The sequence below is a fragment of the Heteronotia binoei genome, chromosome 21, assembly GCF_032191835.1.
Source record: "Heteronotia binoei isolate CCM8104 ecotype False Entrance Well chromosome 21, APGP_CSIRO_Hbin_v1, whole genome shotgun sequence".
Classification (NCBI taxonomy): Eukaryota; Metazoa; Chordata; class Lepidosauria; order Squamata; family Gekkonidae; genus Heteronotia; species Heteronotia binoei.
In genome coordinates this window covers 20,660,671-20,679,472 of record NC_083243.1, presented here as the reverse complement: position 1 = coordinate 20,679,472, position 18,802 = coordinate 20,660,671, and the positions used below count along the sequence as shown (strand labels likewise).

The 18,802-nt window shown below is 49.4% G+C and overlaps 1 protein-coding gene across 1 annotated transcript; it reads left to right on the top strand.

The window, feature by feature from the left end:
* Positions 1-6,481: 6,481 nt before the first annotated feature.
* On the top strand, positions 6,482-17,537 carry LOC132589222 (oocyte zinc finger protein XlCOF6-like; the record flags this gene model as incomplete). The annotated part of the gene is made up of 7 exons (XM_060261907.1): positions 6,482-6,846; positions 7,071-7,185; positions 9,742-9,818; positions 10,037-10,163; positions 14,039-14,073; positions 15,708-16,017; positions 16,096-17,537. Coding segments are annotated over exons 1-7 (2,214 nt in total), but the record flags the coding sequence as incomplete, so codon positions are not given.
* Between the last annotated feature and the right edge of the window lie 1,265 nt (positions 17,538-18,802).

The window sequence follows — 18,802 nt, the reverse complement described above, 5'->3', positions numbered from 1 at the left end:
TCAGGAGTTTCCCAACCTGGATTTGGCAAAAAAAAAAATGTCCCCTGATGGTGCCAGGGGAGGGTTTCCAGTAGGGTTGCCAAATCCCTTGCAGCCTCTGGCGGGGGACTTTCTTGCGCCTGGAAGTGACATCATCGTGCCGGCAACTTCGTGCGGCAATCTAGGCATTTATGGAAAAACTCAATGGTTTTCCTGGACACTCTAGCCATTTGGGGGGGAACTCTATGGTACCTATTGTACGATAGAGTTTTATCTCCCTAATGGCTAGAGCATCTGGGAAAGCCATTGAGTTTTCCCAGGAATACCTAGAGTGGCAGCCACGCAAAGTCGCTGACACAATGATATCACTTCCAGGTGACATCATTGTGCCGGCGAGGTTGGGGGAGGTTCCCCCCACTGGCCCAGTGTGGGTCTGCGGGTTGGGAACCTCCCAGGTGGGGGAACCCCTACCTGGACCGGGTGCTTGGCAGCCCTAGTTTCCAGCCTCCAGGTGGGGCCTGGAGATCTGCTTTCACAACTGCTCTTGAGTTGACAGAGATCAGCTCCCCAGGAGAAAATAATAATATATAACAGGTTCCAGTGTATATTGAAAAACTGCAACAATAATCATCGGAAAGATAATTACACTTTCACACAATTAATATGTACCTATGTTCTATTTAGTGCAATGCAGATAAACATCAATCTTGCATTCCTTTCCTCAGATTCAAGGAAAGGAATGCATAGTTAATGTTTATTAGCATTGCTCTAAATAGAACATAGGTCCACACTGATTGCGTAAAAGTTTAATTATTTTTCCGGTGATTATTGGAGTTTTTCCCCTGGAGAAAATGGCTGCTCGGAAGGGTGGACTCCATGCATTTTACCATGCTGAGGCCCCTCCCCAAGCCCCGCCCTCTCTCGGATCCACCCCCACAGTCTCCAGGTATTTTCCAGTGCAGACCTGGAGACCCTAGCCAGAGGGGGCTGGGCAACCCTACTGCCTTTCCTTTTTTCATTTTCTTTTGTTCAAAATGGAATTGATTGAAAACAGGCTGTCCAAATAGAGGGAAAGAAATGGATAGTGGGAGTTCAGGGAGAAACTAGAAGAAAGGGAATTAAGAGAATTCCTCTGAATGACAGTCAACGATTCTGAAAGAAATTCCTGGAAACATCTGGGAAGCTGCCCGGATTTTTATTTGAGTTACCTCTCCATTATTTACTGACTTGCTTATTCTCAAGGGAAGGGCAAGTGCTAGTATGTGATAATATTATTTTTCCAGTTAATTCCAAACACTTCTTTTGTTTGTTTTGTATTTAATTAGAGCTAATTGCATGTTGGGAAAAAGTATTTTGGCAGAAGGGTGTGTTTTATAGAGATGCGTCGTGTCTGAAGTATGCTGCTTTGGAATTGGGCCGTGCTTCCTACTGAGTAGTTTGAGATGAATTCTGACCCAAGAATGAACCCAACCTGATTGGCCAGCGCTCACACTACAGCATCTGAATCTGGAAAGTTCATCACTGAAGAACAACTTTAGATTTGCACGTGATCCGCCCTAATCCAAAATTATCATTCAAATGTGTCTCTTTCTGGAAATGTGATTGAAATAGGAGCACCTCGCATGGCAGAAAACCTTAGTCATTTGGCCAGATTATACAGACGTCCTCTGCTCCCCAAGGAATGTTTTTGGATGACGCATTTCTGAGCCCACTTTTCTCTCGTTCATTCATTACCTAATTGGTGGTGGAAAGCAGGGTCAGCGCTAGGGTTTTTGATGCCCTAGGCGAGCTGCCCACTAGCGCCTCTGACCCCCAATTTAATAAACAAAGAACTGCAGGAGAAATGAAGCAACTTAAAACTATTTACATTTTTAATTTACAGTTTTTTAATTTAATTATAATTTTTGAAAACATAGTGAGATTAAGCAATAAAAATTGTGGGAATATTACTCGATCCTTTTAGCTGGAGGTGTCAGGGACAAGACCTTCACATGACCCTGTATAAATCGATGGTGCGGTCTCATTTGGAATACTGTGTACGATTCTGGTCACCGCACCTCAAAAAAGGATATTATAGCATTGGGAAAAATGCAGAAAAGGGCAACTAGAATGATTAAAGGTTTGGAACACTTTCCCTGTGAAGAAAGGTTAAAATGCTTGGGGCTGTTTAGCTTGGAGAAACGTCAACTGCAGGGTGACGATAGAGGTTTAAAAGATTATGCATGGGATAGAGAAAGTGGAGAAAGAAGTACTTTTCTCCCTTTCTCACAATACAAGAACTCGTGGGCATTCAATGAAATTGCTGAGCAGTCAGGTTAAAACGGATAAAAGGAAGTACTTCTTTACACAAGGGGTGATCAACGTGTAGAATTCACTGCCACAGGAGCTGGTGGCGGCTACAAGCATAGCCAGCTTTAAGAGGGGATTGGATAAAAATATGGAGCAGAGGTCCATCAGTGGCTATTAGACAGAGTATATATATGTGTGTGTGTGTGTATGTGTATATATATATGTGTGTGTGTATTTATGTATGTGTGTGTATTCACACACACACACACACACACATATATTGGCCACTGTGTGACACGGAGTGTTGGACTGGATGGGCCATTAGCCTGATCCAACATGGCTTCTCTTATGTTCTTATGACCATTTCTACACGATCCTTTTAGTTGGAGGTGCCAGGGACATGACCTTGTGCACACGAAAATGCTCTGTCACTGAGCTATGGCTCCCACTCCATGGCTCTGTTATAGGAAGGATGAGTGGCAGCATACAACTTCAACAGGAGCCAATTTTTAGAAACTGTAATTGACTCCTCTTCAGCTTTTACAATTGGTTAATTTATCCCTGCCAGGCTCTGAGGAGCGTGCTTTTGAGTTTCCCAGGTCTGTAACAGGCCCAGGGAACACAAAACTGGTGGGGCGGGGCAGGGCCAGATTAAACTCTGCGGAGGCTCCTAGGCAGTCAAAATCTTGGGGGCAAGGCTTCCTCATAAATCATCATCATCATCATTGTTATTATTATTATTTTAATTTTCTATCCCGCCCTTTGTGCAATGAGAGCCAGTTTGGTGTCATGGTTGAGTGTGCGGACTCTTATCTGGGAGAACCAGGTTTGATTCCCCACACCTCCACTTGCAGCTGCTGGAATGGCCTGGGGTCAGCCATGGCTCTGGCAGAGGTTGTCTTTGAAAGGGCAGCTGCTGTGAGAGCCTTCTCAGCCCCACCCACCTCACAGGGTGTCTGTTGTGGGGGAGGAAGATAAAGGAGATTGTGAGCCGCTCTGAGACTCTTCATAGTGGAGGGCGGGATATAAATCCAATATCTTCATCTACCTCACAGGGTGTCTGTTGTGGGGGAGGAAGGTAAAGGAGATTGTGAGGCGCTCTGAGACTCTTCGGAGTGGAGGGCGGGATAGAAATCCAATATCTTCATCTACCTCACAGGGTGTCTGTTGTGGGGGAGGGGAAGGTAAAGGAGATTGTGAGCCGCTCTGAGACTCTTCGGAGTGGAGGGCGGGATAGAAATCCAATATCTTCTTCTTCTTCAAGCAAACTCAGGGCGGCTGTCAGTTTACAACAATTCAAAAATACGATTTAAAGCAATAAAGCAGCAATTAAACACAATAAATACATAAAATAAATATCATGATGCTGTTAACAACTTCAATAGGCGGGATCGTAACTTTCTTTCTGACAGTGATCCTATGGTGGTCATAATTCCTTATGAGTAATATCGCTCCGCAGTGTAGGGTGGCAGTCCTCTCTCATTTAAATGTCAAAGGCCTGCTGAAATAGTTCGGTTTTACAGACCCTGCGGAATTGGGAGAGACCTTCTCAAAAGCCCCTTTGACTGAGCTGCGGGGGAGAGGCAGAGAGAGGCAAACTTGGCGATGACGCCGGCATCAGCTGCACCAGACAAGTTGGGCAAAGAGTGGCTCAGTTGCTGGCTGCACATGCAGGCTGGGAGGGCTGCAAGCAGGGGGGAAACCGTGGGTGGAGAAGCTGGCCTGGGGCCCCTAAAGGCATGGAGGCCCATAGGCCAGTGCCTACTTGGCATAATTGTTAATCCAGCCCTGGGGCAGTGTCTGCACTCCATGGAGCCTGCTTTCCATTGGAGCACACATGGTGTGCTTGGGGAGAGGAGTGCTGCAGGCCAGGTGGCACCCTAGACGGCCACCTACTTAGCCTACTCTCGTGCACCGGCCATGGTGGGAAGTGCATCAGGTTGCAGCCAATTTATGGTGAGCCTGTAGGGTTTCCAAGACAAGAGATGAACAGAGGTGGCTTGCCATTGCCTGCCTCTGCATAGCAACCCTGGACTTCCTCAGTGGTCTCCCATCCCAATACTCACCAGGGCCAATCCAACTTAGCTTCCGAGATTTGATGAGATCAGGCTAACCTGGGGCATCCAGGACAGGGCCGTGACATATATAATTTCAAGATGATATCCATGTCAGCCTGCAGTAAAACAGATTTAAATCCAGCAGCACCTTAGAGACCAGCAAGCAGGGCTTTTTTTGTAGCTGGAACTCCTTTGCATATTAGGCCACACACCCCTGATGTAGCCAATTCTCCTGGAGCTTACAGGGCTCTTCTTACAGGGCCTAATGTAAGCTCCAGGAGGATTGGCTACATCAGGGGTGTGTGGCCTAATATGCAAAGGAGGTCCTGCTAGAATTCCTTACAGGGCTCTCAGTACAGGGCCTACTGGAAGCTCCAGGAGGACTGGCTACATCAGGGGGGCGTGGCCTAATATGCAAAGGAGGTCCTGCTAGAATTCCTTATTGGCCTACTGGAAGCTCCAGGAGACCTGGCTACATCAGGGGTGTGTGGCCTAATATGCAAAGGAGGTCCTGCTAGAATTCCTTACAGGGCTCTTCGTACAGGGCCTACTGTAAGCTCCAGGAGGATTGGCTACATCAGGGGTGTGTGGCCTAATATGCAAAGGAGGTCCTGCTAGAATTCCTTATTGGCCTACTGGAAGCTCCAGGAGACCTGGCTACATCAGGGGGGTGTGGCCTAATATGCAAAGGAGGTCCTGCTAGAATTCCTTACAGGGCTCTTCGTACAGGGCCTACTGTAAGCTCCAGGAGGATTGGCTACATCAGGGGTGTGTGGCCTAATAGGAGTTCCTGCTACAAAAAAAGCACCGCCAACAAGATTTTCAGGGTATAACTTTTCAAGAGTCAAAGCTCCCTTTGTCAGATACATGTAGGTTACTCTTTTAAAAAATCTTAGCTATATTCAAGGGTGGAATTCTAGCAGGAGCTCCTTTGCATATTAAGCCACACACCCTAATTTAGCCAATCCTCCAAGAGCTTACAAAAAAGAGCCTTGTAAGCTCTTGGAGGATTGGCTACATCAGGGGTGTGTGGCCTAATATGCAAAGGAGCTCCTGCTAGAATTCCCCCCGGGTATATTCCTATAACAAGGTCCCATGCTCTTTAACTTGTTCATAAATTATTTAGAATTAGGAGTGAGCAGTGAAGTGGCCAAGTCTGCGGATGACACTAGATTGTTCAGGGTGGTGAGAACCAGAGAGGATTGTGAGGAACTCCAAAAGGATTTGTTGAGGCTGGGTGAGTGGGCGTCAACGTGGCAGATGAGGTTTTCTGTGGCCTCAGAAAGCAGGACCAGAACCAATGGGTTGAAATTAAATCAAAAGAGTTTCCGGCTCAACATTAGGAAGAACTTCCTGACCGTTACAGCGATTCCTCAGTGGAACAGGCTTGATCCTGGGTAGGTGGTGGGCTCTCCTTCCTTGGAGGTTTCTCAACAGAGGCTAGATGGCCATCTGACAGCAATGAAGATCCTGTGAATTTAGGGGGAGGTGTTTGTGAGTTTCCTGCATTGTGCAGGGGGTTGGACTAGATGACCCTGGAGGTCCCTTCCAACTCTATGATTCTAAGGGTCCTTCTGCCACGGTGAGTTGGGTCCCCCCCCCTTCATGGGTGCTGGGACAGAGTTCTCACCTAACACTTCTGGCCTTTTGAAGAGATGCCTGAGATAGTAAGGGGGTCACCGGTCCCTCTGGTGCTTCTGGTTTCCCACAGGAATTAGGCCCCACGACAGACGGAGCCAAAGGAATGAGAGGCTCAGCTTGTAACATCTCTAAGAAGGCAACAGAGTCTCTTAACTTCCCCCCAAAAACAAGGTGGCACATCTAAAATCCCTTGGCATGTGATACAGCAGAATAATATTAAATCCGATCTACAAACCACAAGGAACTCTTTTGTCCTGATTGGCCAGGGCAATTCTCAGGTGTCCCCTGAGCGTATGTAGGTTTGTGATTTCGGGTGGTGTATCTCCAGTCTCCATTTTCCTTGTGACACGTTAGTGTTTGTGTCTCTCCTTTTCCCCAGAGAGAAGCCTCTCTTCAGAGTCAAGTGAACGAAGGCATCTTTCCACAGATGGAGGTGACTCCACAGAAGGAGCAGAAGATGGAAGAGCAGGATCCAGAAAGACCTGGGACTGGCAAGAGAGCAAGGAAAAGCCCCTTTCTCCTCCAAGCTGGGAGTGGTGTTGAATTCCGGGAAAGGGCTGGGCCAGAGAGCCTGGCTAAGGACACCGTGACCTCAGATGCGCACAGCCTACGCTTCCGGCAGTTCCGCTACCATGAGGCCGATGGGCCCCGAGAGGTTTGCAGCCAGCTCCATGGACTTTGCAGCCAGTGGCTGGAGCCGGAGAGGCACACCAAGAAGCAGATCGTGGACCTGGTGATCCTGGAGCAGTTCCTGACTCTCCTGCCCCAGGAAATGCAGGGCTGGGTCAGAGGATGTGGGCCGGAGACCAGTTCCCAGGCGGTGGCCCTGGCCGAAGGTTTCCTCCTGAGTCAGGCAGAGGAGAAGAGGCAGGCAGGACAGGTGAGGGGGTTGCCTCCAATACGTCCAATTCAAGCAATGATACCTGGCCTTTTTCTAAAGGTTCCCTGCCAGATTTTCTTCTAGAGGATTCCTGATCGCTGCAAGTAACTCTCCAGGTCTCCTGATGGAAGGGTGCAGAGTCGGGGAGTGGGGCAGGATCCATTCCTTGGCCTCTTTTCCATCGAGTCTCTTACCCCCCCCCCCCTCCCTGGCTGCTTTTTCAGATGTGGGCCTCATCCAGGAAGAAAGAAGCTACGTTCCCTGAGGCGGAAGGAGCTTCCTTGGAGCAAGGGCAGAGGGCGCAGGCTGTGGAGCGTGTCCAAGATGCCCTCCCTTGTGGTAAGGGCCTTTTGTGCCTATATACCAGTGGTGGCCAACGGTAGCTCTCCAGAAGTTTTTTGCCTAAAACTCCCATCAGCCCCAGCCATTGGCCATGCTTGCTGGGGCTGATGGGAGTTGTAGGCAAAAAAACATCTGGAGAGCTACCATTGGCCACCCCTGCTATATACCATTGGGGCACCCCATGAATTTGTTGCCTAGAGAGTTCGGGGGTGGGGTGGGGGTGGGATTTAAATGTTTTCCCACACAGCCCAGAGTTAAAATATGGTCGTTCAGTTGCTAATACTCGTCATTAGGTGATATGGCTTTTATTGATATACTGACATTCGCAAGGAAGACGGTTCTTGTGAAAACTAATCACGGTGGAGACTCACCCTGTCTTATACCTTTCTCCTCTCGCCGTTACCCGCTTGAATACGAAGGCGCAAGGAAGCCATCCCTCCCGCCAAAACCCATTCCCACGCCCCTTTTGCAGGTGCACACATCAGCAGACACGCCTATGGCCTTGACTCTCTCTGAGACCAGGCAGAAGTAGGTTCTAGCGGTGACAAAGAGACAGTTGCTAGGCAAAAACAGAGGTCAGAAGAAGAAGAAGAAGATATTGGATTTATATCCTGCCCTCCATTCCGAGGAGTCTCAGAGCGGATCACAATCTCCTTTACCTTCCTCCCCCACAACAGACACCCTGTGAGGTAGAAGAAGATATTGGATTTATATCCTGCCCTCCACGCTGTGGAGTCTCAGAGCGGCTCACAATCTCCTTTCTCTTCCTCCCCCACAACAGACACCCTGTGAGGTAGATGAAGATATTGGATTTATATTCTGCCCTCCACTCCGAAGAGTCTCAGAGCGGCTCACAATCTCCTTTCCCTTCCTCCTCCACAACAGACACCCTGTAAGGTGGGTGGGGCTGAGAGGGCTCCCACAGCAGCTGCCCTTTCAAGGACAGAGGCTCAGAGCAGCGTACAATCTCCTTTCCCTTCCTCCTCCACAACAGACACCCTTTGAGGTGGGTGGAGCTGAGAGGGCTCTCCCAGCAGCTGCCCGTTCAAGGACAGAGTCTCAGAGCAGCCTACAATCTCCTTTCCCTTCCTCCCCCACAACAGACTCCCTGTGAGGTGGGTGGGGCTGACAGGGCTCTCCCAGCAGCTTCCCTTTCAAGGACAACCTCTGCCAGATAGTTAGGAAGTGGGACAGAAGAAGAAGAACTGCAGATTTATACCCCACCCTTCTCTCTGAATCAGACTCAGAGCGGCCTACAATCTCCTTTATCTCCTTCCCCTTCCTCCCCCACAACAGACACCCTGTGAGGTGAGTGGGGCTGAGAGGGCTCTCAGAGCAGCTGCCCTTTCAAGGACAGAGGCTCAGAGCGGCCTACAATCTCCTTTCCCTTCCTCCCCCACAACAGACACCCTGTGAGGTGGGTGGTGCTGAGAGGGCTCCCATAGCAGCTGCCCTTTCAGGGACAGAGGCTCAGAGCGGCCTACAATCTCCTTTCCCTTCCTCCCCCACAACAGACACCCTGTGAGGTGGGTGGGGCTGAGAGGGCTCTCACAGTAGCTGCACTTTCAAGGACAGAGGCTCAGAGTGGCCTACAATCTCCTTTCCCTTCCTCCCCCACAACAGACACCCTGTGAGGTGGGTGGGGCTGAGACAGCTCTCCCAGAAGCTGCCCTTTCAAGACAGATGCTCAAAGTGGCCTATAATCTCCTTTATCTTCCTCTGCCAAAACAGACACCCTGTGAGGTGGGTGGGGCTGAGAGGGCTCTCACGGCAGCTGAGCTTTCAAGGACAACCTCTGCCAGAGCTATAGCTGACTCAAGGCCATTCCAGCAGGTGCAAATTTCCTTGAAATGTTCCAGATGTCGCATCTGGCTGAAAACATGTTTGTGAAGGCACACTCTGAAAACTCATTTGTATTAGTCAGTGTAGTGTATTGGTTAAGAGCGTGGACTCTAATCTGGGAGACGTAGTCTGATTCCCCACTCCTCCACATGCAGCTGCTGGGTCACTTTGGGTCAGTCGAGTTCTCTCAGAGCTGTTCTCTCAAGACTGGTTTCTGTCAGAGCTCTCTCAGCCCCTCCTACCCCACAGGTGCCTGTTCTGGGGAGTGGAAGGGAATGAGATTGTAAGCCACTCTGAGACCCTGAGTGAAGGGCGGGGTATAAATCCAGTCTCTTCTTCTTCTGCCTTTGAGTCTCTAGATGCGCTCAAGTCACTTGTGGGCCAACGTAACAGTGATGTGTCGCGCAGCGTCATTTCCACCCCCTCCGAAATACATCAGCAGCCTTTGTAATGCTTGAGGCTTTCAGGTCCCAGAATTTAGTATAAAGTATTTTAAAATTTGAAAAGAGGCCAGTAGCACCTTTTAGACTAACAGATTTTATTGTAACGTCAGCTTTTGGGAAACACAGCTCTTTTCTTCATTAAAAACGCGGTGAGTGAACAGAGGGCCAGGTTTCACATCCCTGGGAGGGGGGGGCACGAAGCAAGGTACAAACAAGCCAATGGAATAGCAAGTCTCAGAAAACACTCCTCATTCCTCCTTTGTCTCAGGAACAGGCAGTGGAGAGAGGCTGTTGAGCCGTCGTCTTTTCAGAGGGGTGGAAACGGCTGCTGCACCTCCAATCCAGGTAGGAGAGATGAGATGTGCAGAGGACAACCTGGGCCCCTCCTCCTTTCTCAGGGGAACTTTTGCTCCTTCAGTTTCTAGAAGGTTTCTGAGTAAGAGAGGGTCTGCATGCCATTCCCCCAAGCCTTACTTTCCGAACCTTCCCAGATACTCCCTTCCAGTGTGCAGTCTCTGCCTGGCCTGACCTCTGATGAGGAGGGAATCTGCTTTTTCTTCCAGGGTCCCTTTTCCTTTGAGGAGGTGTCCGTCCCTTTCACGGAGGCAGAGTGGGCCCTGCTGGATCCGGACCAAAGAGCTCTGTACAGGGAAGTCATGCTGGAGAACTATGGGAATTTGGCCTCTCTGGGTAAGGACCTTTTATAGGCGCGAAAGGTGTGAATTCCGCCATTGTGATGAGGCATGAATCAAAACACTGAACAGCAATATGCTGTTTTGATTCCCTGTCGCGTTACTTGCCCAGAGGCAACGGTGGCCGGTGGTGTAGTTGTCACCCAAGCTAGAGAAGGGGTCCTGGACTGAGGTGAAGGTGGGATGAGAGGCCCTCAGAAAGTCTCCAGAAGGGGCGAGATCCTCATTTCTCTGTTGCCAGCCTTTTTAACATACGTTTTCCCTGGACGGTATTACGAACATTTGCTCTGACTGTGATCTGGAAATGATTATTACTGAATCCCCTTATACTAGCTGGGATTCAGTAATAAGGCCCATTATGCGGAGAAATACAACGGGTGCTGGTGTCAAGCAGCGATATTTCTCAATAATCAAGCTTTTGTTATTGAATCAAAAGTTGCTTTATTGTATAAAATGGATAAAAGGAAGTCCTTCTTCACCCAAAGGGTGATTAACATGTGGAATTCACTGTCGCAGGAGGTGGTGGCGGCTACAAGCATAACCAGCTTCAGGAGGGGGTTGGATAAAAATATGGAGCAGAGGTCCATCAGCGGCTATTAGCCACAGTGTGTGTGTGTGTGTATGTATGTGTATATATATATATATATATATATAAAATTTTGGCCACTGTGTGACACAGAGTGTTGGACTGGATGGGCCACTGACCTGATCCAATATGGCTTCTCTTATGTTCTTATGTGACACAGAGTGTTGGACTGGATGGGCCACTGGCCTGATCCAACATGGCTTCTCTTATGTTCTTATGTGACACAGAGTGTTGGACTGGATGGGCCACTGACCTGATCCAACATGGCTTCTCTTATGTGACACAGAGTGTTGGACTGGATGGTCCACTGACCTGATCGAACATGGCTTCTCTTATGTTGTTTTGTGACACAGAGTGTTGGACTGGATGGGCCATTGGCTGATCCAACATGGCTTCTCTTATGTTCTTTTGTGACACAGAGTGTTGGACTGGATGATCTCCAACGGCACCTGGATCGGGGCGGTGTGGCGGTGCTGATGTTGCTGGACCAGTCGCCCGCGTTCGACACGGTCGACCATCGGCTACTGACCCGCCGCCTCGCCGATGTAGGGGAGAGGGGGTCTGCCCTACAATGGCTCTCCTCCTTCCTCGAGGATCGGGGACAAAGGGTGGCAGTTGGGGGCGAGCGGTCCCAGAGGCGCACACTGGATTGTGGAGTGCCTCAGGGGGCAGTTCTCTCACCAATGCTATTTAATATCTATATGCGCCCCCTTGCCCAGATTGCCAGGAGACATGGACTTGGGTGCCATCAATATGCAGATGACACCCAACTCTACCTGCTGATGGACGGCCGGCCTGACTGCGTCCCAGAGAATTTAGACCGGGCCATGCAGGATATGGCAACTTGGTTGAGGAGGAGCGGGCTGAAATTGAATCCAGCGAAGACAGAAGTCCTTTGTCTGGGTCGGGGCGCTCGGGAAGGGGAAATACCTCTCCCGGTCTTCGACGGGTTAAGAGCCTGGGAGTTTTACTGGAGCCTTCACTATCAATGGAGGCCCAGATTGCAGCCACTGCCAAGTCAGCCTTTTTCCATCTAAGGCGGGCAAAGCAGTTGGCTCCCTTCCTAGAGCACCAAGATCTGGCAACGGTGCTTCATGCAACGGTCACCTCGAGACTGGATTACTGCAATGCCCTCTACATGGGGCTGCCTCTGTACCGAACCCGGAAGCTGCAGCTGGTGCAGAATGCAGCGGCTAGACTGTTGTTGGGGCTTCCTAAATGGGAGCACATACAGCCTGGACTGCGAGAACTGCACTGGCTGCCAGTTATATACCGGGTCCGTTACAAAGTGCTGGTCATTAGCTTTCAAGCCCTATATGGTCGAGGACCTGTCTACCTTAGGGACCGTCTCTCCCCATATGAACCCCAGAGAGCACTGAGGTCAGCCGGGAAAAACTTGTTGACTTCCCCCGGACCGAGAGAGGTGAAGCTGCAAAGCACCCGTAACCGGGCCTTCTCCTCTATAGCCCCGAGCCTATGGATCCAACTTCCAGAGGAAATGCGGGCCCTGCGGGATCTTGAACAATTCCGCAGGGCCTGCAAGACCTTCCTCTTCCGACTGGCTTTCGCTGATGAAAAAGGAAATTGCTAATGAAAACCGCCATCATAAAAAACAAACATAGTATTAGCACTTTTATCAATTTAATTTAAATTAATTTTTAAAGACTTAACCAGAATTTTAATTGAAATGTTTATAATGTTTGAATGTGATTTTATTCATCTCTGTATAATTGAAACTTGAATGGTGCTGTTAGCCGCCCTGAGCCTGCTCCGGCGGGGAGGGTGGGATACAAATAAAACTTTGTTGTTGTTGTTGTTGATGGGCCATTGGCCTGATCCAACATGGCTTCTCTTATGTTCTTATGTGACACAGAGTGTTGGACTGGATGGGCCATTGGCCTGATCCAATATGGCTTCTCTTATGTTCTTTTGTGACACAGAGTGTTGGACTGGATGGGCCATTAGCCTGATCCAACATTGCTTCTCTTATGTTCTTATGTGACACAGGTGTTGGACTGGATGTGCTATTGGCCTGATCCAACCTGGCTTCTCTTATGTTCTTATGTAAAAACTCCATAGCTTTGTCAAGGACAAACCCTTGGAAGTAATGACGGATACAGATTCGAATCGTTACTTTATAGGAAAACTTCAAAAGGATAACATACAGGTGCAATTTGAGTCACGGGTTCAAAGGCTAGTATCTCTTTTATGACTAAAGAATGCAAGCTAATACAAACATCTCCCTTTCTCACACTTTCTCTGAGAGCAGATAGGACCTGGCTGTGTGAATCTGGGAGAGAGGCACCTTCCACTGTTTCTGCAAGGCTAACCGAAACATTCTTTGGCCAGATGGCTCTATTATGCACCCTTTAGTTGTAAAGGTTGGGGAGGGCAGGCCAGAGTGGTGTTCTGCTCTGTATCTTGTGGACTTTCATGGCACATAAAATATGCATGCTTGACAGCTAGAAATCTGCTGTAAGCCAGTGTTGTGACCCAGGATGGGGGGATGGGGTGGAAAGGGAAAGATAGAGGGCGGCAAGGTATGTCGAGAAAGCAGCTGTTGGGAAGGGAGATGGACAAAGTGAGGAAATGTGGGGTAGATTATTCTTTTATTCTTGCTTGGATTCTGCCCTTCCCCTATTAGAATCGTCATTCTCCCTCTCTAAGAAAGAAACAGGGATGAAAAGAGAGCCTGTTGCGAGGAAAAATGTTATCTGGTGGTTCCCCTTGGAGTACTGCCTCACTTAAGTTCACCGGGCTGGACGGGATCTGGCTAGAGCCAAGTTTTGGTAGGAAGAGAAGGAGACACAAGCATGCTCTAATGTATTTGATTGAACCTTCAGCAAAATAACTGACCAGCTCAGAGCACACAACTTCAACGCAGCGTCCACTGCTTAACCGAAGTCAGAAAAGAGAATTCTCTTGACGGCCACACAACGGAGCGTTGACAAAATTTATACCTTTTTTTGCAAAATAAAAACTTCCCTGTGGGAATCTCTTGAGCGCGCCGGTTGTCAGACCCTTCCCGATGATGGCACTATAAAACCTTAAACTTTGCCCATCGACTGGTTGTCAGCCAGACCAGAGCCCCTGGTTGTACAGGAGAGATGTGACACTAATCTCTAGACATTCAACCAGAGACAGAGCATAGAATTTAAGGAATGTAAGCTGGGGGGGGGGGGAGGGGACAGCAGCCAGGCACTGCCTGTGTGGGAAAGACAGGAATAGCCATGTTGCAGTGGTTTCTGGGAAGCAACCTAAGTCTGCTTTTGCTAACGTTTATTCAGGATACCTTATAGATAAATGGCATGGGATGGAGAAAGTAGAGAAGTCCTTTTCTCCCTTTCTCATATTTCAAGAAATCGTGGGCATTCAATGAAATTGCTGAGCAGTCCGGTTAAAACGGATAAAAGGAAGTACTACTTCACCCAAAGGGTGATTAACATGTGGACTTCACTGCCACAGAAAGAGGTGGTGGCTACAAGTATAGCCATCTTCAAGAGGGGATTGCATAAAAATATGGAGCAGAGGTCCATCAGTGGCTACTAGCCACAGTATATATGTGAGTGTGTGTGTGTGTGTATGTACACACAGACATATATTGGCCACTGTGTGACACAGTGTTGGACTGGATGGGCCATTGGCCTGATCCAAAATGCCTTCTCTTATGTTCTTATGGCCACGGCTTCCTTAGTCCAAAATTTTGCTACAGAGACTATGGTGAAGACAGATAGCTGGCTCACATCCAAGGAAAGGCTGGAGAGTTTCTCAAGAAGATCTCAGGAGAGCTTTTCCTTCCCAAGTGAGCTGGTAGAAACTGGGTTTCTTTCATGGTTATGTCAAGGCAACAAGCAAGGAATGCCCATGGGACGTTTCTGCTTCACTTTTAAGCAGCTCTTAGTTTGGTAGAATAATAAACCCCACTGGACAAGGTGGGAGGGACGCCTTCTGGGGCCTGGAATTTGGAAAGTCAGCAGCTCCTTCTGGGAAAGAGCTCAGCTGTGGCTCTTGAAAGGTATCCTTAAATCCGGAATGTTCTGGGGAAAGGTGGGTTGGTTAAGGTTAGTCAAGCGTGACGAGGCCAAGGGGCCGTCACACAGATGGCCCTTACCTACCCTCCCAGGTACTAATGCTTCTATTTTTTTTCCAGCAAAGGATGATCAGATGAATGAGGAGTGTGAGGAACTACAGCTGCGTTTGCCAGATGAAGTTATTAATAAAGACTCGAAAGGAAATGTAAGGAATCGAGGCAGACCCCAGAGAAAGAAGGACAGCCATTTTGTTGAGAAGAGAAATGGAAGAAGGCGTAATGTACTTTTCCCCAAGCGCAACAGAACGGAGATGAGTCAGTCCATTAAGTATGGAAAGGACATCAGATATAGATCACAGATTCTAGTGAACCAAAGAATAGAAAAACGAGATAAATCTTTTGAAAGCTCGGAGTGTGGAAAGAAATTCAATCAGAATGGCAAGCTTCAGCAGCGTCAAAGAACTCACAAAGAGGATAAACAGTTTGAAAGCTCAGCAGGTGGAAAGATATTTGGGTTGAATGGCAATCTTCAGCAGCATCAAAAAACCCACACAGGAGAGAAACCTTTTGAATGCACAGAGTGTGAAAAGAGATTCAGTCGGTGTGAACATCTTCAAGAACATCAAAGAACTCATACAGGGGAGAAACCTTTTAAATGCACAGATTGTGGAAAGAGATTCAGTCAGAGTAGCACTCTTCACCAACATCAGAGAACCCACACAGGGGAGAAACGTTTTGTATGCTTAGCGTGTGGAAAGACATTCAGCGACAAGAGCAGTCTTAAACAGCATCAGAGAACCCACACAGGAGAAAAACGTTTTGAATGCTCAGAGTGTGGAAAGAGATTTAATCACAGTGGCAACCTTCTACTGCATCAGAGGACCCACACAGGGGAGAAACCTTTTGAATGCTCAGAGTGTGGAAAGAGATTCACTAACAGTGGCACTCTTCAAAAGCATCAGAGAACTCACACAGGGGAGAAACCTTTTGAATGCACAGTGTGTGGAAAGAGATTCAGTCAGAGTGACAGTCTTCAACAGCATCAGAGAACCCACACAGGGGAGAAACCTTTTGAATGCTCAGAGTGTGGAAAGAGATTCAGTCAGAGTGACAGTCTTCAACAGCATCAGAGAACCCACACAGGGGAGAAACCTTTTGAATGCTCAGAGTGTGGAAAGAGATTCAGTCAGAGTGGCCATCTTCAAAACCACCAAAGAACCCACACAGGGGAGAAACGTTTTGTATGCTTAGCGTGTGGAAAGACATTCAGCGACAAGAGCAGTCTTAAACAGCATCAGAGAACCCACACAGGAGAGAAACGTTTTGAATGCTCAGAGTGTGGAAAGAGATTTAATCACAGTGGCAACCTTCTACTGCATCAGAGGACCCACACAGGGGAGAAACCTTTTGAATGCTCAGAGTGTGGAAAGAGATTCACTAACAGTGGCACTCTTCAAAAGCATCAGAGAACTCACACAGGGGAGAAACCTTTTGAATGCTCAGAGTGTGGAAAGAGATTCACTAACAGTAGCACTCTTCAAAAGCATCAGAGAACTCACACAGGGGAGAAACCTTTTGAATGCACAGTGTGTGGAAAGAGATTCAGTCAGAGTGACAGTCTTCAACAGCATCAGAGAACCCACACAGCGGAGAAACCTTTTGAATGCTCAGAGTGTGGAAAGAGATTCAGTCAGAGTGGCCATCTTCAAAACCACCAAAGAACCCACACAGGAGAGAAACCTTTTGAATGCTCACAGTGTGGAAAGAGATTTAATCACAGTGGCAACCTTCAACTGCATCAGAGGACCCACACAGGGGAGAAACCTTTTGAATGCTCAGAGTGTGGAAAGAGATTCAGTCAGAGTGGCCATCTTCAAAAGCATCAGAGAACTCACACAGGGGAGAAACCTTTTGAATGCACAGAGTGTGGAAAGAGATTCACTAAAAGTGACAATCTTCAACAGCATCAGAGAACCCACACAGGAGAGAAACCTTTTGAATGCTCAGAGTGTGGAAAGAGATTCAGTCAGAGTGGCCATCTTCAAAACCACCAAAGAACTCACACAGGGGAGAAACCTTTTGAATGCACAGAGTGTGGAAAGAGATTCAGTCACAGTTGCACTCTTCAAAAGCATCAGAGAACTCACACAGGGGAGAAACCTTTTGAATGCACAGTGTGTGGAAGGACATTCAGCGACAAGAGCAGTCTTCAACAGCATCAGAGAACCCACACAGGAGAGAAACCTTTTGAATGCTCAGAGTGTGGAAAGAGATTCAGTCAGAGTGGCCATCTTCAAAACCACCAAAGAACTCACACAGGGGAGAAACCTTTTGAATGCACAGAGTGTGGAAAGAGATTCAGTCACAGTTGCACTCTTCAAAAGCATCAGAGAACTCACACAGGGGAGAAACCTTTTGAATGCACAGAGTGTGGAGAGAGATTCAGTCAGAGTGGCATTCTTCAAAGGCATCAAAGAACCCACACAGGAGAGAAACCTTTTGAATGCACAGAGTGTGAAAAGAGATTCAGTCGGTGTGAACATCTTCAAGAACATCAAAGAACTCATACAGGGGAGAAACCTTTTAAATGCACAGATTGTGGAAAGAGATTCAGTAAAGGTTGCACTCTTCAAAGGCATCAGAGAACCCACACAGGGGAGAAACCTTTTGAATGCTCAGTATGTGGAAAGAGATTCAGTCACAGTGGCACTCTTCAAAGGCATCAGAGAACCCACACAGGAGAGAAACCTTTTGAATGCTCAGAGTTTGGAAAGAGATTCAGTCACAATTAGGGTGGCCGGACCGTCCCGGTTGCCCGGGACAGTCCCGATTTTGGCCCTCAATTCCAGGCTCCCGGGCTGGCTATACCGGGACCATTAGAGATCCCAGTTTAGCCAGCCAGAGAGCTGGTGGGCCGCGCGTGCGGGGAAGGCGGCGAGTGAGGGAGGGAGCATCCCTGCGCGTGTGCAGGGCGATTGGCGGCGGTGTGGCGGGCTCTGCGCATTGCGTGGGGACGCTCCCTCCCTCACTCGCCGCCTTCCCCGCCGGTGTGCGGGGCCCGGAGGCAGTGGCGGAGGCCGGGGAGGCGGCGGAGAGGCCGGCGCTGGTCGCTGGAGGGCCTCCAGCGACCAGCTCCGGCCTCTCCGCCGCCTTCCCGGCCTCCGCCACCACCGGGCCCCGCGCGCAGGCCTCCACTGCAGGCGGAGGCCGGGGAGGCAGCGGAGAGGCCGGCGCTGGGCCCCGCGCGGGGGCCTCCTCTGCAGGCAAAGGCCGGGGAGGCGGCGGAGAGGCCGGCGCTGGTCGCTGGAGGGCCTCCAGCGACCAGCGCCGGCCTCTCCGCCGCCTCCCCGGCCACCGCCGCCGGGCCGCGCGCTGGCCTCCACTGGAGGAAGGAAGGAAGGCCGCCAGCCCGCCACCCGCCCTGGAAGAAGGTAAGCAGGCAGGCTGGGAGGGAGGGGGCCGAAAGCGAGGGGGCGGCTGCCGGGAGGGGGCGGCCTTCCTTCCTTCCCTCCTTCCTTCCCTCCTTCCTTCCTTTCTTTCTTCCTTCCTTCCCTCCCTCCCTCCTTCCTCCCTCCCTCCTTCCTTCCTTCCTTCCCTCCCTCCCTTCCTTCCTTCCTTCCTTCCTTCCTTCCTTCCTTCCTTCCTTCCCTCCCTCCTCCCTTCCTCCCTCCCTCCTTCCTTCCTTCCCTCCTTCCCTCCCTCCTTCCTTTCTTCCTTCCTTCCTCCCTCCTTCCTTTCTTCCTCCCTCCCTCCTTTCTTCCTCCCTTCCCTCCCTCCTTCCTCCCTTCCCTCCTTCCTCCCTTCCCTCCCTCCCTCCTTCCTTTCTTCCTTCCCTCCCTCCCTCCTTCCTTTCTTCCTTCCCTCCCTCCCTCCTTCCTTCCCTCCCTCCCTCCTTCCTTCCTTCCTTCCTTCCCTCCCTCCCTCCTTCCTTTCTTCCTCCCTTCCCTCCCTCCTTCCTTCCTTTACTGCACCATTTGGAATCCTTGTTGCTTCTATCCATTTCTCACTAGGATAAATATTT